Source organism: Candoia aspera, chromosome 5 (assembly GCF_035149785.1).
Source record: "Candoia aspera isolate rCanAsp1 chromosome 5, rCanAsp1.hap2, whole genome shotgun sequence".
Classification (NCBI taxonomy): domain Eukaryota; kingdom Metazoa; phylum Chordata; class Lepidosauria; order Squamata; family Boidae; genus Candoia; species Candoia aspera.
This window is the reverse complement of record NC_086157.1, coordinates 27,507,697-27,535,254: the sequence shown is the minus strand read 5'-3', so window position 1 is coordinate 27,535,254 and position 27,558 is coordinate 27,507,697. Positions and strand designations below refer to the sequence as shown.

The following is a 27,558-nucleotide window of genomic DNA, read 5'->3' as shown; positions in this document are numbered from 1 at the left end:
TGTAGAGGCAAAGAGTACATTCTGCAGAAGAGATCACTCTGATGTATGTCTTCCTTAGTGGAAATAAACTGAACTTCCAATCCCAAAATTTAAAACACCATAAAATAATTCATATATTAATGTAAGGTAAAATCTGTGAATCTATTTTTAAAAATATAAAGATAATCCAAGTAAAATACATCAGATTCTCATAAATTTTACTTCTCTGTGGCCCAGCCCAATTGTGAGATTCCCATAAGTGTTTTGTTTCTCAGAGACCTAATGTTGTCCTCAACCCTTGGACTATTTCTTTTCCCCACCACCATCCCATTTTACTAATAGAAAGGAGTGATGCTGTAGCAAATGATTGGAAATGTCAAAGCAATCTGCCATTGGAACCAAATAGTTTTGCTCCATTTTGCTATAGATAAAATATTACAATAGGTAATTCAAGATAGGTTTGAGGCATAATGCTGAGCAAAACTTCAGTTGTGAATCTTACTATGGAAATCACCTACATTCACCCAAGCATGCATCATTTCATTGTACTTCCCAAGATGAAATTTTGGGTTTTCCCTTCAAAGGCAAAGTCTTCTAAGAGATGCAGCTTATGCATTACAGACTTTAAATATATAAAGTATAGTGTATTAATTTCTTTCAATAAGGGTACCATTTAACTGAAAAATAGGTTTATTCTACTAATGTTCTGGGAAATCACTATTTCCATTCATTACATAACACTTCACCATTTAATTCACAAGCAGCCTTAATGTCAGAATGCTTTACACTGATATTATTTTCCCTGGCACTCTTCCACTTGATTATCTTGTGCTATATTCTCTCTATCAATTCTGCAGAGACTTGCTCTGCTACCTTCACGTTTCATTTATTGTTATAAAAGTAATCTATTTATTTCTTTTATTTTCTATCCCGACTTTATTATTTTTATAAATAACTCAAGGCAGCGAACATACCTAAGCTCCCTCCTCCTATTTTCCCCACAACAACAACCCTGTGAGGTGAGTTGGGCTGAGAGAGAGCCCAAGGTTACCCAGCTGGCTTTCATGACTAAGGCGGGACTAGAACTCACAGACTCCTGGTTTCTAGCCCAGCACCTTAACCACTAGACCAACAGTTTACGAAGTAAACAAAACTAGCACCAAACTTGGATATTTTTTTTTCCACTCAGATTTCCTTTATATGTCAGAAGGACCCACATGAGGTTCTGATAACACTCAGTGGCAAAGTTTTGGAAAAATTCAGGAAACCCAAAAGGGGCAAATATTTTTTCACATAACTGTAAACTGTTAGCTGAAAATTAAAGGGTGGCAAATAGATAAATATTAAAGAGAGATGCTCACATCCAAAGGTACTCTTTGATCCTCATGTAATATATTAGCTATTTTTTGCTTGTCGCTCATTATGTTTAAATATTAATTTAGTGTGAAACCTCACCTTTTCTGAGAATAAATGATTGATTCACAATGAATGTATGTATTTGTACTAGGGGAATATTGTGACTCAGCAACTCAACTCTAAACCTTAGCAACTGCCAAGTTCCAGCATTATCATCTTCTTTATTGCCCCTAGTCATTTATAATGAGGTACTGAAGAAGACTAGCTTCAATATAGTGCATAAGAGCTTGGACAAGCGTATCTTCCCCTTCAAAATGCCGGAAGACCATTTTAGGGAATCTGATATTTTAACCTCTGCATTTCTGACAACACAATCAATTTTGAATTTTTCACACTGTTCTGAAAATGCCACTATCTGCAAAGGCACATCCTGCATACAGCCCACAGAGAATTTCAACAAAGTTTTGAGTATAATCTTAAGTACCATCCTAACTATTATGCTGGCACTGGTGATGTTCTCCATGGGCTGCAATGTGGAACTGAAGAATTTTTTAAGATACATAAAAAGGCCATGGGGTATCATTGTGGGTGTCCTTTGCCAGTTTGGAATCATGCCTCTCTTGGGTTTCACGCTGGCATTTGCTTTTGATGTACTTCCAATTCAAGCTGTTGCAGTGATCATCATAGGATGTTGTCCTGGTGGAGCAGCTTCTAACATTTTAGCTTACTGGGTGGATGGTGACATGGACCTAAGGTAAGAGTGATTTGCTTTTCTCAGAGTTTAAATTTGTCCCGTATTTTTAAAAATTGAACTTTAAAACTGCTACCTTGTGCATATTTATTAGGGAGAGAGCCCATTGAAATCAATAGACCTTATAATTTCATAAACATAACACACTGTATTTCTCTATAGAGCATTGTGCTTAAAACATTGCTGTGCAGCATCCACCTCATTAGAAAACACCCTCAACAGTGTGGCTTGAACTCAAGTCCATTTGTAGATACACACTCATTATGTGATCTTTAAATCTCAGCTGAAATGGATCTTGATGAATTTATCTGCTACCATCAATCTCTTCAATATAAATAGTTATATTGACACATATATAAAAAGAGCACCAAATCAAAGTGTTCAAGTGCCTTCATTGGGAATAGCAGAAACACAGTGAATTTCAATTGGAGAAAATGAATTCCTGAGTCCTCAATAGAAAATATAGAGCAATGAATTGCATGATTAATTAAAGCAGGGAAATTGATGTAAGTAAGGCCAAGTAGGGAAAATAAAAAAGAACTTTTCAAGACAGGGTTGGCTGATTATTGAGCCCATCTGCCATAGGAGCGGAGATGGCAAAAAAAAGTTGGAAGGGAAAAGAAGGGTGAAAGAATTCCAAAATTCTTTCAGGGAAGAAGGGACCACTTGGGGGATTCTTTGAAGATTTGGCCACTACTGCTAGGCACCACTGAATTTGGAAAACAAAAACCAAACCAAACCACCACTGGAACAAAAAGGAGAAAGAAGAGCAAGAAAGAGAAAAGATTAGAAGCACATTTATATATCTCAAAAGCATCAGTTCTGTTTTTTACATATTTTGATTAATGGTTTTGAAAAGTTGGCAGGTACTTTCCTGAACCTGGTGCGTGACTTATTCTAGAGTTGTTGCTTTTTTGCTTCTTTTTTTTTAGTCAATAATATAGAGAGCTAGAACTTGAAGGGTTAATAAAAATAAAAGGAATGCAGTCCAAAGTCATAGTTTGCTTGCTACTAGCAACATATGTATGATCTGATCCAGCACAACTGCAGTTACATTCAGAATCTCAAACCAACGTAAAATCTGTTCTAGCACAAGTAAAACTTGGCAGGGTATAATTTCTGGTTTCTGAGTTGTTCTTTTATCTTACCAGTGCCAAACTGTTAAATTGCTTTTGAAAGCTGGGCTCAGAAGAGCCAGTTCAGAAATATATCTTTACATATATTCATTCCATTCAACTATTCACAGGTGACCTGCAATATTTATTGGATCACATGTGTATAAGCTTCTATATGGGGATGCATATGGAATGGCATATGGAATATGCCTGCAAGTACAGACTGATGAACATGCTATTCTAGCCCACACACATCAGTTGTATATTGTGCACTAAATCATAGGAATTTTTGCAGTACACATGTTGCTATTAATAACAATCTTACATGCCAAAGTGAATCGAGAACAGGTATTGTTTTAAAATCCAGACAAAATAATTGATTTTAAAGGGTTATCGTTCATAAATGCTAACAATGCTTACTCATTAATCATATCTCACTGTGTTTTTGTTAAAAGCAATCAGGATTTTGTCTAGCTACTCTTAAAACAAAATAAAGTTTTCATGCACTAATTAGTTAAATTAGATTTTCACCCATACAAACAGGGTTGCTGCCTTACAATGAAATCCTGTCCATGTTTATTCAGCTATAAAGTACTCAGTGGGACTTATTTCCAAGTAAGTTTGTTTAAGACTGAGCCCAGGTTACATACAGTAAATAAGTAATATTTCCCATAGTAACAAATGACTGGTTTAACTGTTCCAGAATCAGACCAGATACAAATTTTCTGTCTAAATTTTGCTTGCATTCCCTCCCAGTTGTGATTAATTACTGCTTATGATTCCTAATGGGCCAAACCAAAGAATAGAAACTATTTATTTTTAGTCCCTCTTCTTCCATTAATATTTTGTAAGCACTTAATTATTGGGGTATTACACTACAATGGAGAAAATAAACTTTATTAATGTAATCCTTATATTTACTTGGAAAATAAGAGAGCATGGTTCAGCAAGGCTTATTCACATATAAATTCAACCTGACAATACTATCATAAATATGTTTATTTAGATACAATTTCCATTGTTTTCTGGTAAATGGGTAATCTTTAAGCTTCAGCTCATGATTTCTCAGTATTGAATTTATTTCCATTTTCACCATCCTTGGAGTCTATGTTTTAGTGTTCCTATATTTAAGAATCCTTCCAGATTGTCAATTCCTGGCCATACCACTTAAATTATGTTGGGACATTGGACAACTCTTTTGTCTTTCCTCATTATCAGATGTTGTCTTTGTGCACTCTGTGTGTGTGTGTGTGTGTGTGTGTGTGTGTGTTATGCCTTGAAATAGAAGCAAAAGTGGGAAAATACTGGAACACTAGATGTTAGATGAAAAAGGCAGAGTGAATGCATGATAAAGATTTCTTATTTATTTATTTATTTGAAGGATTCATACAGCCATCCAATTTGAACAATGTGACTCTGGGTGGCTAACAAGAGAAAACAACAAGATCAAAAACAATGATCAGCAATAAACAATAATAGGCTACCTGACTCACATTCCTGCCCTCTCCTGATACCCTCCCTCATCCTGGCCCCCACACTCAAAGGAACAGCCAAGTTTTCATTCTAAAGGCCAGTAGGTTGGGTGGGGCCATCTGAACATCATGGAGAAATCACTTGAGAAGTTCCTTAAGATGTGCCTGTTACTTTACAAAACTGCTACCCATAGGCATTATACTATTATTGTTGAAAAGGCAACCATCATCCTTACAGATATATCTAGAACATAGAAACAAGCACAATTTTGTGAGAAACCATAATTTAGAAACCATAAAATATTTGAAGTTAACATGATAGCAACGGTAATAACGACTGATTCTTCTGCAGCATCAGTATGACGACGTGCTCAACCATGCTGGCCATGGGAATGATGCCCCTTTGCCTCTTTGTCTACACCAGGATTTGGACAGACTTCAACTCCATTTTCATCCCCTATGACAGCATTGGTAAGCTAAATGTGCATCTTTTCTCCACAGTTATTCCGAGATCCATTGGTACAATTAATGTCTGCAGTAGAAAACCACTCATAATCTCCGCTATGGTTTTATACTTGGGGTTAATTAGTCTGCAGCTTTAGGACTCCCCACTCTCTCAGAGCAGATGCTTTAAGCTCACAGTGGCATCTTTTTACACAATTGACAGAATCAGGAATGGCATAAAGTTGGGACTAGTTCCCCACAGTAAACACTAGGTTGCCAGAGAGACATATGATACATTTTCAGGAGTGGCATATAAGCCCAGTTGGGAGTTGAAAAGACCAGTCAACCACACATTAGCAACAACTAGCAAGAATCCCTAAACTTTTGAAGCTGATGGATACATTTGGAATTTTTCAGCCTGTTGTAGGCACTCTCACAAAATGCCTTCTGAGGAGCTTGCCTATTCTTACAATAGCAGGTGTGGAAGGCATAATCAGTTACTAAACAACCATTTTCCAGAATTCTACCTTTATCCCTAAAAGCCATCTTCGTTATCCCTATCCCCACAGAATACACCCCTCAACACACACTAGTTTTATTTGTCCTTTTTCAAAGTAGGTGGCTAAACAAAGCCTTGTAATGGTATGTGGGAATGATCTTGGGAGACAGGGGAGGAGATGCTGCCTAGGGAATGATTAGATAAGAGAGGACATAGTCTGAAGCTGCATAATGGGCAGAGAAAGAAACTCAGAAAGGAACCTCCCTTACTTCTCAGGCTGTAAAAGAGACAGCAGGAGGTTTGTGTTATCAGACTTGCAAGTTTCTGTTAATGTAGCCTTACAATAAAGTAGAATTAGGCTCATCTGATTGTGTTTCCTGTCTGATCTACCTGGGAAGGCTGACATCAATCTTGCAAGTCTGATAGTACAAACTTCCTGCCATCTCTTTTACAGCCAGAGAAGTTAGGGAGGTTCCTTTCTGAGTTTCCTTTTTTGCCCATTATGCAGCTGTGGGCTATGTCCTCTCCTATTGATTTTTCCCTAAGCAGCATCTCTTCCCGCCCCCATCTCCCAAGGTTATTCCTACATATCATTACAGCCTTGGTCTGCAGGTACTCATCTTTTCTTTTTTAATGCCTCTTGAGTCTATGCAGAGCCAATTGGCATTCATGGTATTAAAGATGATGCTGGAGCTTAAAGTTTTGTTTTGCAGTATGTCAGCTTCCCACTAATCTTAACTGAAATATCATTTTTACAATGTAAAAAAGACCAAAAAGACAAGCTGTCTGTGGGCACCAAAAAAATGTTTTGCAGGCATATTTATGCTCCCTGGTACCAGATTGGGGATCCCAGAGCTACATGTATGAAACGGTACAGTTTGCTCATTTATCACCTGATGAAAAGACATCTGAAATGAAGATACTGCACACAAGAATGCAAGTTAGATGCTTCTTTGAATGTCTTCTGCATCATCTGTGAGTGTCCCTTTAGTAGGCAGCAGAGATTCTTGAAAGCTCAAGTAAGCAATATTGCACTGTGCATATGGTATAAAATTTCTGACACTGACTGGCAGACTCTCCGTTCACTCTAGCTTTGGAGATAGATAGAGTTTTATCTTTTTGTCTGCAATTGTCAGCCAATTCTGCCCAAATACTGAAATAACTCCAAATATAGGGTTAAATCACAACCTAGTTCTAAAACTCATATTCCTATTTTTCAGAAAGTGGGCAGGATTTATGCCTCCTGCTAAAAATAAAAGTTACAGCATTTATGAATTTTCCATGTTCGTCCACAGGAGACATGAAACTTCATTTCCCAAATCTCACTTTGGATTCAGGCCATAACACCAATCAAACAGCCTCTGATACTGTTTAAATTTAATTAAGTGCTGTCTCTGAATCATTAATTTGGGCACAAACTAATTCTTGGAGTCAATGTGCAGTCCTAATAAAAGCCAAGGAAAACAGAGAAATAAATAGAAAAGGCTGAAACAAAGAGGTTCAAACAAATTCCAGCAGATAAGGATGGGCTATATAACATGGCTTTGTGAGACAGGAATGTTAAGAAGATAGGTCAAGAGAAAGGTAGAACAAAGAAGGATGAAAGTAGGCAATGAACTGAAAAGCTAGAAACTAAGAAAACAATTGAGATAAAGCTATGGAAATGAAATAAAGCAGAAACAATGAGAAAATTACAGGTGTGTGTAGCCTTTTTTAGAATGTTTTGCTAAGAGCTTACAACAAAACAACCCCCTTGAGGTTTCAAGTTTATTATGTTTTGATGGTACAAACCCCCAAATATTTTTGAATAATTCCCCTAGTGAGCAATGGAAACTTGAAACAAGTCCTTCATTCCTTCATTTTTCAACTTAGGTCCATATAAGTAGTCCACTTTAAGTGCTGCCTATACCTAATCTCCATAAAAATTGTTCAAGAGGATGTTATTTAAAACATCTCCATAGCAAATAATGTTAGAAACAACTACACTTTTTGCAACTGCCCTGCAAAAACCTACAGAGCCCAGCAAGGAAGCAATGATAGATTCATTTTAACATAGCTCATGAATGACATAACAACAACAAAAATAAGCTTATGGCTACTACCATGAGACATCATTCCTAGTGCACATTCATAGTGTATTTTTTCTATTTATTAAGATAAGCAATCTAATATTTTTTTTCTATTTATTAAGCTAAGTGTTCTATTAAGATAACTTGTAGTGATCTGCTACAAGTCTCAACAAACAAACAAAGCAAAATAGATTTCTCATCTGGTGCCCCAAAAGCTCGACAGCATGGTAAATCTATCTGTGATGCAAGTGCACAGCACTCTTTTTTTAGTTCAGAACCTGCCTAAGAAAGAAAGGATAAAACAAAGATAACAGCATTATTATATGACCCATAAATTTTCAATAGCAAAGAATAAAAACAGCACTACTGAGGCATCAAGCAAGCAGCAGTCAACTTGTGTTTCTCTCCACAAAGCGGCAGTTCAAAAATGGGTCTCAGTCTTTGAACATGTGCTTATAACTGCCTTCCCTCAACCCCGTTCACCTCCTTCCTTCAACTAGCTATAGCGAATGGCAGAAGAGATGGAATTTATGCCTACTATTTTATTGACTGATGCACTCCAATTCCCCAGAACTTGGAGGAAAAGAAATAAGCACCCTCAGAATGTTCAAAACTACATGAAATGAGGGAAATTATTTTATCTCAAGCATGAAACACAAATCAAGGACAAAGTCTTTGGTGTTTTGTTTCAAGCTGAGGACCCTCAAAATAGTCATTCCAAGCTCAGAACATTTGAAGCTCAAACTGTTTTCCATCTCCCAATAAAATTGAATGAAACCCAAAGGTTCAAGGAATAAAAGTGAGTGAGTGAGTGAGTGAGTGAGTGAGTGAGTGAGTGAGTGCCATCAGGTTGTTATTGACTCTTAGCAACCACATGGATTGAACTTCTCACCTTGGATGATACATCCCCAACCTGACTTTTCAGGTCTTCCAATGGAGTACCCATCACCACAGTAACTGAGTTCATCTGACTTGCTACTGGTTGTCCTCTTCTCTTTCATTCCACTTTTCCCAACATGATGGACTTCTCAAAGGAACTGGGTCTTTGCGTAAAGTTATCAAATATGTAGTAGTAAATAGAATTATTTGCAACCATAGGTTTTAGCAAAATTCATATAAACTCACCACAATCCATATCAGTTCAATTCATCCCCTCCAACATTAACAACACTGTCTGTCAACAACATACAGTACATTGTTCCATAATTAATACTCTGTCATCCTACCTACCATAAACCATTCAGCCCTGTCTAATTTGAGCTTGGTCATTTTCACCTTGAGTGAGAACTCTGGCTTGATTTGTTCTATGATTCATTCATATATTTATTGCTTTCTTGGCTATCCCATGGTATTCTTGAGATTCTTCCCCAACACCAAAGTTCAAAAGCATCAAAACTCTTTCCATGTTGTTTCTTCAACTTTCACTTCCATAAAATGTCACAGAGAAAACCATTGCCTGCATGATTCTGATTTTTGTAGGTGTAGACATGTCAAAGCATCTGAATATTTTTCCAAGATCTTCATTGCTACCCTCCAAGTGCTAGTTTGTAGCATATTTCTTGAAGGAATAAAATAGACAGGCAATTTGGAAAGAGGCAAAATGAGCGCTTGGAAGTCCTTCCACTTGTTTTTGAACTATAACTTTCATCATCCATGATTATTAGTGATGCCATATGTAGCTGATAGGAGCTATAATCCAAAATTTGGGAAAAGACTACAACAAAAGAATTCTGCCAGTTTGGATCTTGTTGTCATAAGCAGTGCCCTGCTGGATCCGACCCCTGGTCCACCTAGTCCAGTAGTCTGTTCTCACAGGCCAACCAACTGCCCAAGGAAGCCCACTGGTCTCCCAGCAGAGGGCCTTCAGAGGCAGTCAGACTGCCATCAAGACCAAGAGCCATTGATCCTGATTGATCACAATTGCATTGTGACAAGGCAGTTCTAAAAGCAAAAAGGCAAAGAGGCCCAGCATTTACATATTTTAATTTCAATTCTTTTACAGGATTCTAATCAGCATTATTTACTGCAGGGTCCTAAATTGCCTTCAAGTTTATAACCATTCTGTATTTAGTTCATTAAATGTATATTCAGGGCTAACCATATGGAACTATTCTCGTCTTTACTCTGAAGAGCGAGAAGGCACCTGCTTATTTTCTTGTATGAAAGCCAAAAAAAATTTCTGGGCCACATTATGAAAGAAGCTTTAAGCTAACACCCAAGGAAGGAAAACATTCATGATTTGCAGTATCATAGGAAAAAACAGACACACTACAGAATAACTGTGATTATTGCATGGCCAGAAGGATTGATCAAAATCATCTTCCTTAATGTATTTGTCATCAAAACCAGTATCTCAGCAATATCTCTGCAAAGGCAGACCAAGTTTCATGTATGAAAGTAAAATAAATAGTGGCTGACAAGTTGAGATTATTAACACATCTTACAGTTTTCAGTAATATTAAAGTAGATCCTGTTGTAATTATTCCATTGTTTAAAGAGCAGGTTTTGATACAACTTATAGGCAGTATCATTTTATTATTTCAAAATCTGACTGTCCTCAGGAATTCTTAAAATGTATTACAGAATTATTATGGTCAGTTGCACAGTCAGCCAGATGTTTAGACTGGATTTGGCATTTTTGTCCACTTATAGAGTCCTTCCCAAGGACCTGGGATAGGCAGATGTTGCTGTTTAATAATACTAAAGGTATCGTCACAGGATGTAAGCTGTTCCAAGTAAAGCTGCCTTTTGCAGTTGACTGATGGTAATTTTGTCAATGCCGATGGTGTTCAAGTGGTGCTCCAGATGTTTTGGAATTGCACCCAAGGCACCTATTACTATTGGTACTATCTTTGCTTTCTTTTGCCACAGTCGTTCTATTTGCAGGTCTTTATATTTTGTGATTTTCTCCAGTTCTTTCTCTTCTGTTATCTACAGGTATTGCAGTGCCCACTATCCAGACTTTTTTGTCTTTCTTATCAACAGTTGTTAAATCTGGGGTGTTGTGTGGCAGATCCTTGTCTCTTTCCATTATAAAGTCCCAGAGCACTTTAGCTTCTTCATTTTCTATTATTACTTTGTCTATTTTGTGGTCCCACCAGTTCTTGCTTGTGGGCAAATGGTATTACTTGCAGATATTCCAATGCACCATTGTTGCTACTTTGCCATGCCATTGTTCGTAATCAGTCTGTGCGATCTTCTTACAGCAGCTAACTAGGTGGTCCACTGTTTCTTCAGCTTCTTTGCAGAGGCGGCATTTGCTGTCTGTTGCCGTCTTCTCAGTTCTGGCTTTATGTGCATTTCTTCTTAAGACTTGGTCTTGTGCAACCCGAATTGGCCCCTCTGTCTCTTTCTTCAACTTTCCCACTCTTATACATTGCCAGCTCTTGTTGTTATCTGCTTTGCCTGCTAATTTTTTTAGGTACTGGCCATGTAATACTTTGCCTTGCCATGTCTCTTTTCTATTCTTCATTTGGTCTTTCTGCTTGGCCAGTTTGGTCTCTTTGGTATTCAGTAAGCCTTCATGGTGCACTAGCTTCACTGCATCTTCTTCACCATTCTTCAGATATTCTTCCAGTGCCCTGTTTTCTTCTTCAGCTGTCTGGTGTACTTGCAACATTCCATGCCGACCTATGCTCCTTGGTAAATAGTCTATCAACGTCACTGTGTGGATGAAGGGCATGATTCATTGTCTTTATTTCTCTGGTATTCCTAACCAGGGCTTCTAGTTCAGCTTGAGTCTAGTCCACTATTCCAGCTGTATATCTAATGACTGGGATTGCCCAGGTGTTAATAGCCTTGATGGTATTTCCATCACTGAATTTGGACTTTAAGATCTTCTTCACTCTTCTGATGTATTCACTATTAACCTTCTCCTTGACTTCAGTGTGCTTGATGTGGTCATCCTGAAGGTTGCCCAGGTATCTGTTGTGATCTTCTTCATCCAGACTCTTGATGTTATTTCCTTAGGGCATCTTGATTCCTTCAGTTTTCACTATTTTCCCTCTGTTGATAGTAAGAATGTTGTTGTTGTTGTTGTCCAAAAACAAATGTGAAAACTAATAGAATTTTATCTATTATATTATTCAATAAGAAGATGAGGCTCCCTGCCCCACAGGTAATTGTATTTCAATAGCCTGGGGCATCTTACATTGATAAGATGAGATAAATCAATTAATTTTATAAATGGAATATCTTGTGTGTATGTGTGTATGGGGTCACAAAGAGTCAGACACGACTTAACGACTGAACAACAACAACAACAACAAGTGTGTGTGTGTGCGTGTGCCTTCAAGTCTGTCTTGACATCCGGTGACTACCTAGACATGTCCCTGCAGTATTCTTGGCAAGATTTTCAGAAGTGGTTTACCGTTGCCTTCTTCCTAGGGCTGAGAGAGAGTGACTGGCCCAAGATCATCCAGTTGGCTTCATGCTTAAGGCAGGACTAGAACTCATGGTCTCCAAATTTATAGCCCAGTGTCTTAACCACCACACCAGATGGGCTGTCACCATTTTCTACTGATAGTTTATTTTAATCAATTATTACCAATGTATTTATTTATTTGTTTGTCTTCTATTTTTCGAAGCCCTGGCAGTTTTCTGGAGTATGGCTCCTGAAGAGATATAGATCCATAAACATGTACAAGTGGGACACATATATGCATTTTATTGGGAGGGGGAAATATCCAAGATAGCTTTCAGCTGGCAATCCAAGGTTGAAAAAATAGGTGTTGTATAGTGTTTATAATTTTGTTCTGTCTACAACTCCTTGAGTGGGCATAAGGAGCTGTTGTCTTAAATTCAGAATCATCTAACTTTCAGATAAAAGTTGGGAGCCCTTTTACTACTGGAAAAGGATGTACGACAGGTTTGCCTTCTCTCCTTCATTGATTGATTTGTAATTGGAAGTTTTTGCATGTTCAGTTAGGCACAGTAGTGAAATTCATGGCTTGATAAATGAGAGTATGGAACATCAAGTAGTCCTATTTACAAACGCTGTGTGGTAGTTATTGATAAACCTGACTCTTCCATACCAAAATTAATGAGCGGATGCCCTTGGGGACTACTAGGTTTTCAAAATCAGATTTTTTTCTGGAAACTTTTGACAGTGCCCAGAGGCAATAAATTACCTTGGATGAAAATACCTAGAAATATCTCTCAGATGATAAGTATTTGGGGAAAAATTAATACCTTTAAAATGAAAGTTATACCACAGATAGTGTATACCATATATGGCATACCTAAAATGTATTTTCTGAAAGTTAATGCTCTGTTTTGGAAGTTTATTTGGAGAAAAATCTCCTCCTCATTTTTCACTCAAATGTCAGTTAAAATAGGTGGCTTTAATTTTACAGATAAAAGTTTACACTGTAATACCTAGCTTCTTTTTGGGGTTAATGAACAGCAAGTTCTGCCCACTGGAAACTTCCTTTCAGGTATCACCTTGAAATTTGCTTTTTTGATACCTCTTAGAAATGGAGGATTTTAGGCCTAACTACTGTAAGAACTGACACCATTAGTCCCAGTATTGACCCAACTCATGCACAATTGGTATATACAGAATTCAGCTTTATTGAGAACAAGTGCACAGAACAAAAGAAAGCTGCGATTAAAAGATTCCTGCCTAAACTTACTCATTAAAACTTTCCAATGCCCCACTCATCCCTCCTGTCTCTTTCTCACCCAACCTCTAATGATCAGCCATACCAGCCACAGACATCTCTGGCAGTATGACTTTGACTCCCCCTTTTCCGACCCAAACAACAATGATTCACACTCCTTGCAATTTCCCCCTCCCATCTTCTTTCTTGACACACGTTGATCCATCATTGCAGAAGATCAGAAGATTCAACAATCCTTTGATTGTGGAGTCTGACAACTACTTAGAAAGCATGGAATTTCTCCTCCTGCAGAGTCAGCTATTTGGGAATTATGGTATACAATAGTTTGGCCAGAAGAATCTAACCAGACCATGGAGTACACAGCCTTAGACCCACTAATAAAATTACATTATCCGAAGAGTCGAAATGTAAATATCATTTGCCAAAAAGGTACAGTGGCACTATCTTCAAGTAAAAACTGTTTATCTAGATATGATCTGGTACCCCTAACTGCTTCTAGTACTGGAAGATTTAATGTTTTGTACTAAATGATAAGCCTACAATAATTATTTGTAAATACACTGTTAGGTGTTCAAAAAGTATAAGGAGAGGTGGATAAATAATTGGGGTGTTGTGCTTGAGAATGTCAATGGAAGACCATTTTGTCATCTTCATGCAAATCACAGTTAATTTAACACAAATTATTATAATGTGCTTATTGAACACCTACATGTCTTTTCAAGAAGAAATCAGTGGATTCAGGTACTTGATGGAGAAATGGTGCTCAAAAATGTAGTCTTGTACTATATAACGGCTCCCTTTTGGACAGGAGTTAATTTTTCATATTAATTTTGTTCTGGAAGATTCATTGGTTCTTGAATAATATACCAATGGTTTGGAAATCTGTACAGGACAATAGTCAAGAATATTGTACCCTTTTATGTCTGAAAAAATAATTAACACTGTCAACTTGAAACAATATTATGTTTCCATTATACAATAGTCTGAAGAACTTACGTTTTTTTCTATATTTCAACATGGATTTTACTGCTGCAAGTCCTGATTTGGGGAACCATTTAGAAATTTAAACTTCATTTACTAGTTTACAGTATATGATCAATTTCCTATTTTGTCAAGTAAACTGATTTGTATAACATGGCACATATAACACTGTTTTTTATTAGTAGATGAGAGCTTTGAGATTTTTTTTCCCCTTTCCTCTCTTTCTTTTCACAAACATAAAAGAACATTTTAAAGAATGTTCATTTCTCTCAGCCTAGGTGCCTTTTCCCCAATTTAACTTGGTTTTTTTTTTCCCCAGGCCTTTCATTGGTTGCACTTATCATTCCTGTTTCCTTTGGGATGTTTTTTAAGCATCGATGGCCCAAACTAGCTAAAATTATACTTAAGGTAAGGCTGAACAGTTATGAATACTTATTCAAAGAATACTCAAGGTATAACTGGGGGGCTTGGGAGTCAAGTTCTTAGCTGGAGCCCATGTGCTTGTGGTTTGAATTTATTATAGATTGAGTTTTTTACCTTGGCTGCCTTCATACACTTTTTAATGTTGTTTTGATGTCTGTTCTGACTATGTTTGTTTATATGTTATTGGCTGCCTAAAGATGGGTGGCCATATAAATCTAACAAATACATACATACACAAACTTATACTGGAACAATCACTTTTGCTTCCTTAGCCAAACTTGAATGCTGGAGGAATAAGCAAAATATTCCTACTTAATTATTTAAAAGATCTGTTTGTCACCTACTCTCTTTAAGGCTCTGGACAATCACAGACCATCCCAATCCCCAAAATGGGAATCAGAAAAGTACTTACTTCCTCTTCTACCTAGAGGAAGCCCAAGTCATTTTGATATATGAGACAGAAAACATTATTATGTTACAGAAAATATAGTCATAATTCTAATAAACTGACCTACTGATCAATTATTGCTAATAATATTGCCACACTGATTTCCTGCCTTGGGCTGCCTATCTCATAATAGGATTGGTCCTGATTCCACAATATATGCTAGAAGATTTCAAAGCTATCATTTGTACTGGATATATATTTAAATTAAACAATATGTATTCTCTCCCTGGTTCTCAGGTTGGTTCCATTACTGGTGCTGTTCTCATAGTGATCATAGCTGTGGTTGGTGGAATATTATACCAAAGTTCCTGGGCAATTACTCCTCAGCTCTGGATTGTTGGGACTATCTTTCCAGCTGCTGGTTATTCTCTAGGCTTTTTCTTGTCTCGCCTCGCTGGCCAACCCTGGAATAGGTAATGTTTGTTCCACAACTAATACCCTGTCATCCTACCTAACATAAACCATATAGACCTGTCTACTTTTAAAAAAAAACTAATTTTTTAAAAAATTAATTAAGCATAGAGTTATAGGTTTTATTCTCTTCTGTTTATAACTCTTAGTCATTCTCTAATTCCCTTTTAAAAAGATGATGTTTCCAAGCTATGAGATAACTATATTTCTGAAATCTTTGATGTCCCTTTACACGGACATTATAATCTTTCTCATAAAAACTCTACTTGATTCACAAAACTCAATTGTTCAGTCTTCTCCAACCCCAACTCAGATTCAAAAGCTAATTTAAATGAATTTATGCTGAAACTTTTGATGCATCATAAATTCAGAATTATCAGAAAAAAGGAAAGAGAGGTAGGAGCTAGTCTACTTCACTGTATTTACCATATCATTAATCCTTGTGTAGTTCAATAGATCCATGTAATTTTCCTGATGGAGCCTTAGATCTGCTTAGGGAAGGAAGTTCCCTCAGAACATCCCATATCCTTTGCTGGTATTTTAGAAGCCTGCTGCAACTCAAAAGGAGTATGCCAGAGATGGGTTTCCCAATTTCAGGACAGTTTCTTACTGAGACCTGTATTCTCTTGTCTTGGGGAAAGCAATTAGAGGCTACATCCTGGCAGTGAGTTGGCCTGAAGCCTAAGGTAGGCATTATCAAAATATAGGCAGACATACATAGGTATATACCATCTATATCCTGGTCCAGGAATCACACAGCAGGGCAAAATGGATAATCAGTTCAAGCTTCAAGCATTTACAGTAGACAATAACATAGTTATGCTCCAGACCAGACTTTTAGTCAATGAGGCTCAATTCCAGTAGCAAGTTTAGAGATCTGGTAAGCAAAATATCATCAGATCCTGATAAAAGGCAGGATTTTTGTCCTTGGAAATGAGCAAGGCTTTGCTTGGTAATAGAAATCAAGCTGTCGTGGAAATGGTTCCAGCCTTGGCTTTCTGGAAGCATCTGGCCTCCAACCAAATAGAACTGACTGATCAGAATTGATTGAAGAAGTCAAACTACTCAGGAATTATTCCCAAGCAGACCATTACTGCTAAGGCTCTTTTCTGAAGCAATCTGGTGACTCTCTCTCTCTCCACCCTTTGGCTCTTACACCACAAAGTGATGCTTTCATAGACTTGAAGGTTGTGTCATTGTTGCAGCATCACCATTTAGGGCTGCAGAGTCAGTGCCAGAGGAATTGGTTCTACTGAGATCTCTAAGCTAGATCCTGGCTCCTTGAAATCAGACTCACCAGACTCTTCCTGTTAAAGGGTCCATAACGTAGTGGTATCTCAGGGGTTCCTACTGCAGTTTTATTTTGCAACCAGTCTCATCCATCTATTCGGCATCACATACAAGGAAATCAGGTTAGGGACATCACCAGTAGCTTGAAGATTCAAATGTCATGGGGAAATCACACAGTGATCATCTAAGGATATTTCATTCGTTTAGTTTTGGGGAAAGCTTAACAGACACATCAAATACTGAAATACAGACAACATATACACGTCTCACATTGCACCCCATATTTCACTGTCTGCCTTCCAAACCATTTCTGTCCTGGTCTTGGCTTAATTAGGAGAGAAACGTCACAAATTGAACTGCTGCCGTTCTGTCCAATTTCCCATCTGCACCAGTCAGTTTTAGACAGTGAGCCTGTAGGCCAGGGATTTCTTTAAAATGTTGATAACAAGACATCTTGTAACATTAGTAAATTTGTAGATGAAACAGTAACAATGCTGCTGGTGAAGAAGCATGCATGTGATAATGAGATTCACATTTTTTTAAATGTTACTTCTTTTAGATGCCGTACAGTCGCTCTAGAAACAGGAATGCAGAACACTCAGCTGTGTACAACCATTGTGCAGCTCTCCTTCAGTGAGGAACAAATAGCACTGATGTTTATTTTCCCACTCATCTATTCCATTTTCCAGCTTGTCTTTGCAGCAATAATTTTGGGAGGTAAGCCACCTTGCCTATGACCCATTTGGATCTTTTTTTAAAAAAACATCGGGAAATCATTTCAGAAACTCTACTATTTATTCATGCAATACTGATGATTCTATTTCCTGTCATTATCTCCCAAATTAAATAAAATGCACAACTTTAAAGATAATGACCTTTAAAAACATCCGTGGAAGTGATTAAATATTGTAAACCGCCCAGAGTCCCTCTTTTGAGGGGAATGGGCGGTGATGAAATTTGAAAGAAATAAAATAAATAAATAAATTCTCTGAATTGGTCAATATTAACCATGAAAATAGGAATGAATCTGAAAATATTCCTGGTATAGATTACAGAAGAAAATAACTGTCTTATTTTTTATTCATTTGTTCGTTCATTCATTCATTCATTCATGAGAATTATACTGTAGGTATGGTTAGGATAAAGCCATGTTTATGTGATGTCTGAATTTGCCACAGCCAAAAAAAAAACAGAATTAGGAGCCATATTTCTATGTATGTGACACAAACTTTGACCTGGCAAAACATAATATTAGAGCTCAAACTGATATCTCCAAATGTTTTGGACTAGTGCATATACCTGGACATTTGAGATCATGCTATGGGCACTCTCACAAAATTGTTGCCTTGAGCGGTGTGGCCAGTCACAAAACTTTCATTTACCAGGAGCTGAACAAAACAATGCCGTACAACCACCCTCAATGTTATGTTCTATATCAATGTTTCTCAACCTCAGCAACTTTAAGATGCATGGACTTCAACTCCCAGAATTGAAGGTGCTGAGGTTGAGAAACACTGTTCTAAATGAAGTCTCTATGTGGGGCTCGGAGGCCTTGCTGGAAATACTAATTATGCTGCAGATGGTGGTTTGCTTTGCAGAATGCAAGCTTCTCGTTCTTTTCCAATTAAGAGAAGCTACAAAAATTAAAGTCGGTGGGGCACAGTGCAGGGAACTTGACAAATATCAAGAATATGTGGGAGAGACACAATGGCATTTCCAAGTACCACTTTCAAGCTAGAGGTTAAAAATGCAGTATAAGGAAATCCAAAATAAAGGAAGAATAGCAGTCAGGGGTGTCCACAGGTTATAGTCAAAAAAGTCAAGATTGAAGCTGTGATGTTGTGATGACAGCTCTGCCTGTTTTTTATGTGCGTTACAGAGCTTTGTTTGCACCGTTGTGGCCCCCATCTTGACTTTTTTGACCATACAATGAGGACACCCCAGTAGCATTTCCAAACAATGGTTTCTCTTTTCTGAAGCCATGTCAGATATGGAGGAGCTCAGTCCTCTTTTGCTCTTGGTCACAAATAATAATCAAGAGTGCAGACCTATACTCAGGAGATGAGTGTGTTTTTTTGTAACTATTGAATGTTATCAAGGTTCCAAAGCAAATACAATTTTGTGACTGGGTGTTACTTCAGTTCCAGCCACTAACATGTCATGCCACTGTCCTTAGCTTACCAGATATACAGGAGGTATTTTGCTGATCGAAAGAACAATTTGATAGAGAAAGAAAATGGAGCTGAGTTGGGGCCAGCATCAATATATGCAACAACAAATGGAGGGTTTAAGATGGAGGAAGGAAAAGAAGAGAACCACATGCCAGTGACAGCAAATGGAAAAGTATAAGAAGTATGGATTTTCTGGAACTTTGGCTTTTAAAAATTCTATTCCTTAAAGAGAAATACTTTAAAATATTTGAAGTATACTTTTGTACAAATATCCTTCCCTTTAAATTATTTGCTTACAATTGTATCCTTTGGTCTTACCTCTCACTTCTCAGGAAAATGTGAGGGAAGTTATTTTAATTTTCTAAGGGATTTAATATGTTAGTCAGCAAAAAATGTGTATGACAATAAACCATTGGAAATCTTCTTTTACTCTGTGCTGGATTTTGTGCTGAACTGTATTTATCACAATATAAGTTGCTCAGAAGCCAGAGAAGACTACAAACATTTATTTGAGCTTGAGAAACTGAAAAACATAATTTTATTATTTCCCTGTCCATTGATTGCTTGCAGGTGCACAATTCTAATGATGTCTTACTAGAATGCAAGGGATTATGAAATTAGCAGTCTTTATTCCAAGAACTGTAGGCCCAGGAACATGCAGATGAGTGGTGCTTCTTAGCCAACACATGGAAAAGATCCATTTTCCTAATACTAGGTGCTGTGATTGAATGTAACGTTATTGTTCTGTGTATTCTACTGCAAATATACAGTATGTCTGGCCAATATTGCTTAAATGAGGGATTCTAAGCACTAGGCATACTTTTCTCCATGACAAATAGAAAAGAAATAGCAATGCCAATGGCAGAATGAAGTACATATTGCCACTGCAGTCTAGATGTTGAAAATAAATTTTGCATCATAGGCTAACATGTGGGAGATCTATTCATAAACACCCTTGAATAAGCACTCAACGTTGAGCAGAATTTGTCCTCTTAAATTGTACTGCTTAGAAGTCTCAGAGCAGCCACCATGAGAAACCAGAAGCTGAGGTACACATAATAATGGACTCAACCTTGAAAAGTTAGCCAAGCTGTAATTTTATGAGAATTCATTTGGAAATAAATTATACTGAACCCACTGAAACTTACTTCTAGATAGATATGTAGACAACTTGGAGGATATATAGCCCAGAAGAGTATGTACAGTATATATATTTGAAAGTAAATCCCAGTGCATTTATTGATCCAAGCTTCCTAGTTCACATATCTAACATTGCTGCCTTCTTGGCGCCAAACTTATTTAATGCCTTTTGATAGTGACAAGTTTTTGCTGGATGTAAGATAACAACCTCCAAAGCTAATTTAATGCTGAGATAAATAGATCTTCACACTTTTTTTTCTGACCAAAGGGAAGTTTAGGGTTAGGATCTAGGTTGCATATCCATGGCTGGATGCAAACAATCATGTCTGGCAGCCTTGAAGAAGATGTGGCAATACAATTGCTGTTGGTCTGTTTCTCTTTGGTGCCCCAAGGAAGAGTCCCCTTTTCAGGAAAGATGGGCAGTGATAGAAATTCAAAATATAAATAAATAAATAAATAAATTCCATTAAGAAAAAAGGTTGGCAATCATGCCTTTTTTTAATAAAAGAGGGGAAAGTTAACCAAATTCAAGTTTGCTTCACTCCTTTCCCAATTCTGTTTGTTTATTGTTTGTTTTGGCAGGGTAAAACAGTAGTTCACAAAATGTTCTAACTTCAGAAAACGTCCTTCATGTTAGCTGTTCACCTGCTGTGAAATTCTGGTGCTTTAAAACAGATTCAATAGCATATTCCAGCATGGTTTAATTCGCTGTATCTCTCTTTTTTTTTAATTTAAAAAATATGGAATTTGCGTGTCATCCTTGCGCAGGGGCCATGCTAATCTTCTCTGTATCATTCCAATTTTAGTATATGTCCTGCCAAAGCAAGCACTGTATCTCATAATTTTCTCATGTAAAGTAGAAATCGTATGAGTGGCAATCTCAGTATTTCCCTGTAGTGAAGTATGTATATAATGAGGCAAGTTGAGAAACTTGTAGTTCTCAGGAAGTTGTTGACCCTAACTGTCTAGAGCTCCAGCCAGCATGGTGAATGAGGAAGAATGCTGGGAGCTGGAAATCTTCAACTTCTTGAGGGCCATTTACCAGCTATGCTGTAGGAGAAAACACGCTACCTTTCAGTGAAATCTGTTCACCTTTACTGATATTTCATTGAGGAAAACCTAGTAAGTTCCCAAGGTATCCCTCAAGGAAGTTCCCAAGGTATCCCTCAAGCGGTGTTTCCTTCAAATGATCTTGGTAAGCCACTTCAGTGATTCTCCCCCTTTCTATCTTAGGTCCCACAAATTACTTCATCAATGAGTCTGGATCTCACCACAACTGAAACAAAAAAGAAATATATTTTTACATTTTTAAAGGGATACTGTTATTATTCTATTTATCACTTATAGAAACTTTTAAAAACTTAGTTAAAAATTCAGACTTATCCAGGGTCCCATTTAGATTATTTCTGAGCCTCATCTGAAGTACACATGACAGCTGTTGAGAACCACTGAAGTACTTCACGAAACACATCAGATAAGATATGCATACCACAAATAAGTTAGCATCATATTATCTAAGATAACATCCATAATAGATGAAAGTATAATTTCTCTTTCAGGAATATGAAAGTTATCTTATCCTAAATCAGAATATTAGTTCATCTATTTCAGTGTTATCTACGCCAGGTTTGGGGAGCCAACCACCAGCAGCTTGATCTCAGAAGGCTGTTGGGACTTCAGCCCTCTGACCAGACTGATCTCCCTCCTCTGGCAGTTTACTGAGCAAGTCAGTTGGTTGGGACTGAAAAATGGAAAAACAATTGCCCCTCTCAGTTCTGACCTTAACATTGTCTACTACTCCCTTTGCCCCACCTCCAGCAATATGCATCCTCATAGAGATAGTAGTAGTTGTAGTCGTAGTAACTTTATTGATTAGTCAAATGACCATATCAGAAAGTTGGGCATCAGCCACTATAAGATATAAAATATAAAATATGACACCATAAAACAGCTAAAATACAGTAAAATTAGCTAAAATATACTATGGTAAGATAAAATACGATAAAATACAGGAGGGTAAAATAGAGATAAAATTGCAAGATGTAATAAAACAAGTAATAAAATACAGAAACAATGTGAGTTTAAATGAATTCATCACCTTTACATGCCACCCCAATGCATTCTATAAATTGTGTTCTCAGTTGGACAGCCCTAACTATAAACTTAACAGTTCTATTGACCACATAAGTATTTGTGCCCTGGAGGAAGTAACATAGTCTTTTGTTACGGTCCCAGTTTGTGATTCTGTCAATTAATATCTGAAGGTACTGAGCCCTTGCTGGGGCATATAGTTGGCAGTTAAATAGGACATGTGCAATGTCTTCTACTTTGGGTGCTCCACAAACACATCTCCCCTTAAGGTAAGGCACCTGGTGGAATCGTCCATATTTGACCATAGAATCTAGTTGCTCAAATCTTGCTCTAGTAAGAGCTATCCTATGGTATTGCATCAGACCCATTGTCAGGTATTTTTCTATTTGAAAGGACAGTTTATTCTTGGCCAGCCATTTAAATGACCTATTGTGTGCAAGTGACTCAATGTCTGTTTGGGCATTAACATCCAAGACTCTTGGTTTGAATGTTACCTTGGCCTGGTCTCTGGCAGAAAGTAAGTATTGTGATGAAAAGCCGAGGAATGCGATAGTTTGGAAGACTTGGTTGATCCATGTGGAGGGTTGAGGTTGCCCATCTGTTCTTCAAGGCACATTTTTGGTAGTCTATCATGTCCATTGGGAGAATCCTCCACCAGTAGTTGAAGACTTTGGTTACTGATAGACTGTAAATGGAATGGGTGCCTGTTTCAGCTCTTACTGCTGCTGCAGGTGTATTCCTGTCGATCCCCAGAATGGTTCTTAAAAAGCATGCTTGATTGCTTCTCGGCCTTTTGGCTAAGATCAAGTGTATTATTATTATTATTATTATTATTATTATTATTATTATTATTATTATTATGCCTTCGAGTCAGCATTGACTCCTGGTAACTGCCTGGACAAGTCCTTGCAGTTTTTTTGGCAAGATTTCAGAAGTGGTTTGCCATTGTCTGCTTCCTAGGGCTAAGAGAGAGGGACTGGCCCAAGGTCACCCAGCTGGCTTCATGCCTAAGGCAGGACTAGAATTCATGGTCTCCCCAGTCTCCTAGTTTCTAGCCTGGTGCCTTAACCACTACACCAAACTGGCTTTCATAGAAATTACTCCTAAAAAAATCTTAATCACTGCCTGCCGCTGGTTTACATAGGGTAGCAGCAGTTATCTGGGGTTTTAGACAAGAGTTTTTCTTGATCCACCTGCCATTTTAGATGATGAACTTGGGGTCCTATGTATGCAAAATATGTGCTCTACCACTGACATGGGTTTCTTCCCTAAGGTGTATAACCAGATGTGCATCTACTGGCACAGGCAGGGCAGGGCAGGGCAGAAGCTGAATGTGGCAGAATCAGCTTAACTTATTTTTGAAATAACTGCACTGATACCTATTCATGTATAAAGGAAGAGAAGAAGCTCTCTAAGACTAGATGTGCTTCCTCACCACTGTATTTCTGTACATTCCTCACATCTTTGAGTCAGCAGAAAAATATGTCAATGTGGTTGGCAATACTCCAGTGCAATGTTTCTCTGGAGTAACATGCTGGCTGGGGAATTCTGGGGTTGAAGTCCACACATCTTAAAGTTGCCAAGGTTGAGAAACACTGCTCCAATGGCTGGGCATTACTAGGCCTCAAGAACAAGATTGAGCAGTGAGGCTGTCCTTACCCATTTAATGAGAGGCAGTTTCAAGGCAGCAATTGGTAGATTCTCTGGCTGCCTTTCCCCTCCGACCCAGCATCATTCACCAGTGTAAAAGCAACCACTAGCTGCTCTCCATAACAGGCAAACAGGGCAGGGTTGGGGGACTCCAACTGCTCCATTCCACTTCTATTCTAGTTCTCTCCTAATGCTCTATTAGGCATTTCACCAGAGAGGAATTTTTGCTTGTTTTGTATTTGGCTCTGAAATATCAATCTCCTATGTAAAAAAAAAAAAATCCAAAAACAAACTAGCAGAAAAAAACAGCCTTAGGGTCAGGACAGAATTTACATGCAGATTAACCAGGCTCCCTTCTGCTTATCCCTCTCCCCTCATATGCCCCAGATAGAGGTTTGTTTTTTATTTATTTTTGCCAAGCACTGTAAGATAATTGATCTTCTAAGAGATGAATAGTCCTATAGATATCTCTCTCTCTCCCTCTCTCTCTCCTAAAAAGATCTACTCGGTATAAGCAGGTGTCCAGTCTTTTTTTGTGCCCAAACCAAAATAAACCAAAATAGCAGTCCCCATCAAAGGACAAGAGAATGGTATTCCCAAAATTAGAAATGTTTGTCTTTCAGGAAGAAGGGGAGGGGAGGGGAGGGGAGGGGAGGGGAGGGGAGGGGAGGGTAAAGCTCTCAGTCAGGCTGAAGCTGTCAGGCAGATTAATAGATCTCCTCCCTACTTCACTCAGAACCTCTTCCAACCTCCCACTGACCCATCAGCACAATCCATTGTGGTTGTTTCTGCAAGGGCATATCTATTTCTTGATTTCATTCATTTGGACAGCATCAGTCTTCAGGGAGATTGATATACCTCTATCAAAAATAAAAGACTGTACAAACCAGGCATCCAAGCTCACTCCCAAAATAGGGCAGTTCCAGTGACTTGAACATGAGGGGAATGTGCCTGCAGCAAACTTAAGCAACTATAACAGCTGGGGAGGTGCCTACCTGTGACCTGCATATTAGGTCTTACAAGGAGAAGAGGAAACAGACCACTTTAACAACAGAAATAAAGTCAACTTCAGAATGCCTCTGCAGTGAGTTGGGGATGAGGCAGACATGAAGCCATCAAAACATATTCCTTAAAGGTGGTTAGTGCCACAGTAAGTGGGACATGAGAACAAGCCCTTGGGATGGTTATAAAATCTGGATAATCACTGGATGGCAGCAGAATTCAGTAATTCTGTAATTCTTGACTGCCATCTGGTTAGAGTTTTCTGTTTGTTTTTTGCAGCCCAGGTCTAGTAACCCTATGTAAGATCATTAAGGCTAATATAAACTTGCCATATTTACAGCTTTTCTCTTGCTTGTTATTTGCTTTCCTACCAAATGTTTAGTCAATGTATGTAACTTATTTTAACTTAAAATTGTCAGAAATGTGGTGTGCAAAGTATTTCATCTCTATATATCCTGCAGGGGCAAAGACTTGGCCTTGTTTTTGATGAAATACCAAATGTGTTTATTCAGAAGTCTTTTGGGGATTAATTCAGCTTACTCCTAGACCAGTATATATAAGATTACAATTTTAAGTTCCTTTAAGTCTAAGAATTTCTAGTGTTCTTCAATGTTTTTTGTCTCCAGGCTTTAGACAAAGGCAAATGAGCTTAAAACAAGGAATAAAATTTTGCATACTAATTTGCAAACTTCTAATATATGTATTTTTAAAAAAATATGGTCCAATCTTATATATATTTACTCAGGAATAAATCCATGCAAAGTTCAGTAGATCTTTGGATTAAAACTGCTTCAAGATGGAGAAGCCTTGGCTAGCGATATAAAAGAAATTAATCAGATTCAGTGGGAAATATAGCAAAATAGATTTGGTTTGGTCAGGCAGCAGTGAATTGTCTATGAGTATCCATCATTGCCCACTGAAATATTCTCACAAAGAAATGCATATTTGGCAAAGACATATTCAAAAAGAAGTATATACTTGACAATTCTGTATTAGAGATAATTGCATTTTTAAAATACATTTGGCAAAATTCTATGTTGTAAGAGAGGTTGCATACAAAACAGCATACACAAGGAGAAAGTGCCAATGACAATACAAATTTTCTAACACTGGGGAATTATACATGTAAATCTTCAAATGAATTTAAATGGATCTGCTCATACCTACTCCTACCTCTGCCAGTCAAAAGGATTTTGTACAACTAGTCCATTTTTCCCTCTTTAACTGATTTTCTATGTAAGAAAAATGAAGAAGCAGTAAAAAAATGAATGTTAGACAGATGGGAAAAAGAAACATAGAAAGGTGGCCTGATTCATATTCTGCACTATGCAATATTTATTTCAGTTATGCTTTATTGAATAAAGACACCACAATGGTTGGGTTTATGCAACATGTACATCAAAACCAAAGAGAGTCTATTATGGTATAATGTAATGGAATCCTCCCAAATCTCAGGGTCTTTTTAGAAAATTCTGGGAATAGGGCAGGGAAGTTGCATGAGAAAAGCCGGAATTGGAAAACATCCCAAGTGCAGCTACAACTTTAGGGTTAAAAGTAACAGCACTTCTTATATCTTGGCATTGCAATAAATGCCTACTGTACACTTTGATAAAGCAAAATGCATATCGCTTATCTACATAATTTATCTGATAAGATATAAAGATAGGTGTCCTTTAAATTATGGGCTTCTCCCTGATTTCAATAGAGATGTCTTATCTTCATGTTCAACCTATGTAACACTGATTTTGTACATCTGAGAAGAACACTGAAGCAATTAAATCCTTTACAAATTTTACAGATATGCAATTTAAAAACTGTGGACTTGAAAAGGCAAATGTTGCAATTACATTTATGGAACAAATGCCTGAATGATGTCATCAGAACCCAGAATCAGGAGTGCCTGACTGCCCTGCCTTGTGTTTTAACAGAAGACTGGTAATGGTTGTAGCACTGCATCAGAAATTTAGTCTGCTTTTTTTTTAATCATTCTCATTAATATGATGGAAAGGAAATTTATTTCTTTTGGGGGGGGTTTTCCAAAGGAGGAAAATAAGCTTTATGAGATGCTAATGTCTAATCTCCAGATCAGCTAACTTTTCAAGCCACAAATGGAAAGTTGGAAACCCTACCACAGGACTAGCTTGTAAATAGCCTTTAGTCCTGCAACCATTTACAAGATCAGTGGAAATAACTTAATCCTTCCAACTGTATTTCTTATTTATATGTATCTGTCAAAGAAGTAAACCAGCAGATTCACCTTTTCACTTTGAAAATATTCATTTGTAGGAACCTTAGCAAAATCAATGGCCCTTCTTTACTTTTAGCACTTTGACATAAACCATCTCTTTCTGCATGTTACATTTGCTCACAAATACAGAAATCCATCATTCCAGTAGGTGTATTGGTTGTCAGCATCTTTTAGCTCTGTAAATCTGAATGAAAGATGGTATAGGCATCTATGCCTGAACAAACTGTAATTGAGCCAAAGGCTAGAATGCTGGGGCTATATCTTTTGTTAAAAGACATGTAAGGTAGGTTAACAACATATTTGGAAATACAGTGCAATGGAACCATTCTGTGACTCTAAGAATTCATCTACTGGAATATTCCTTCACAATTAAATAATGTTCCAACTCCTCTTCCAG

At 37.5% G+C, this 27,558-nt stretch overlaps 1 protein-coding gene and 2 pseudogenes across 1 annotated transcript; 2 read left to right on the top strand and 1 right to left on the bottom strand.

Annotated features, from left to right (window-relative positions):
• The first annotated feature begins 1,649 nt into the window (after nt 1-1,649).
• On the top strand, nt 1,650-19,434 carry SLC10A2 (solute carrier family 10 member 2). The gene is made up of 6 exons (XM_063304394.1): nt 1,650-2,089; nt 5,026-5,144; nt 14,607-14,695; nt 15,396-15,571; nt 17,419-17,576; nt 19,036-19,434. The coding sequence occupies exons 1-6, from the start codon at nt 1,650-1,652 to the stop codon at nt 19,206-19,208; spliced, it is 1,155 nt and encodes a 384-aa protein (XP_063160464.1). The 3' UTR covers nt 19,209-19,434.
• Nucleotides 19,435-20,904: 1,470 nt separating this feature from the next.
• On the bottom strand, nt 20,905-21,000 carry LOC134499398 (U6 spliceosomal RNA; annotated as a pseudogene).
• A 2,038-nt stretch (nt 21,001-23,038) lies between these two features.
• On the top strand, nt 23,039-23,201 carry LOC134499390 (U2 spliceosomal RNA; annotated as a pseudogene).
• Nucleotides 23,202-27,558: the final 4,357 nt, after the last annotated feature.

Excerpts from the sequence above, each read along its gene's own strand:
- SLC10A2 (XM_063304394.1), top strand. The coding sequence starts at position 1,650 with ATGCCGGAAGACCATTTTAGGGAATCTGATATTTTAACCTCTGCATTT. Across the intron at positions 14,696-15,395 it reads TAGCTAAAATTATACTTAAG|GTTGGTTCCATTACTGGTGC; the intron begins GTAAGGCTGAAC and ends CCTGGTTCTCAG. Across the intron at positions 15,572-17,418 it reads GCTGGCCAACCCTGGAATAG|ATGCCGTACAGTCGCTCTAG; the intron begins GTAATGTTTGTT and ends TACTTCTTTTAG.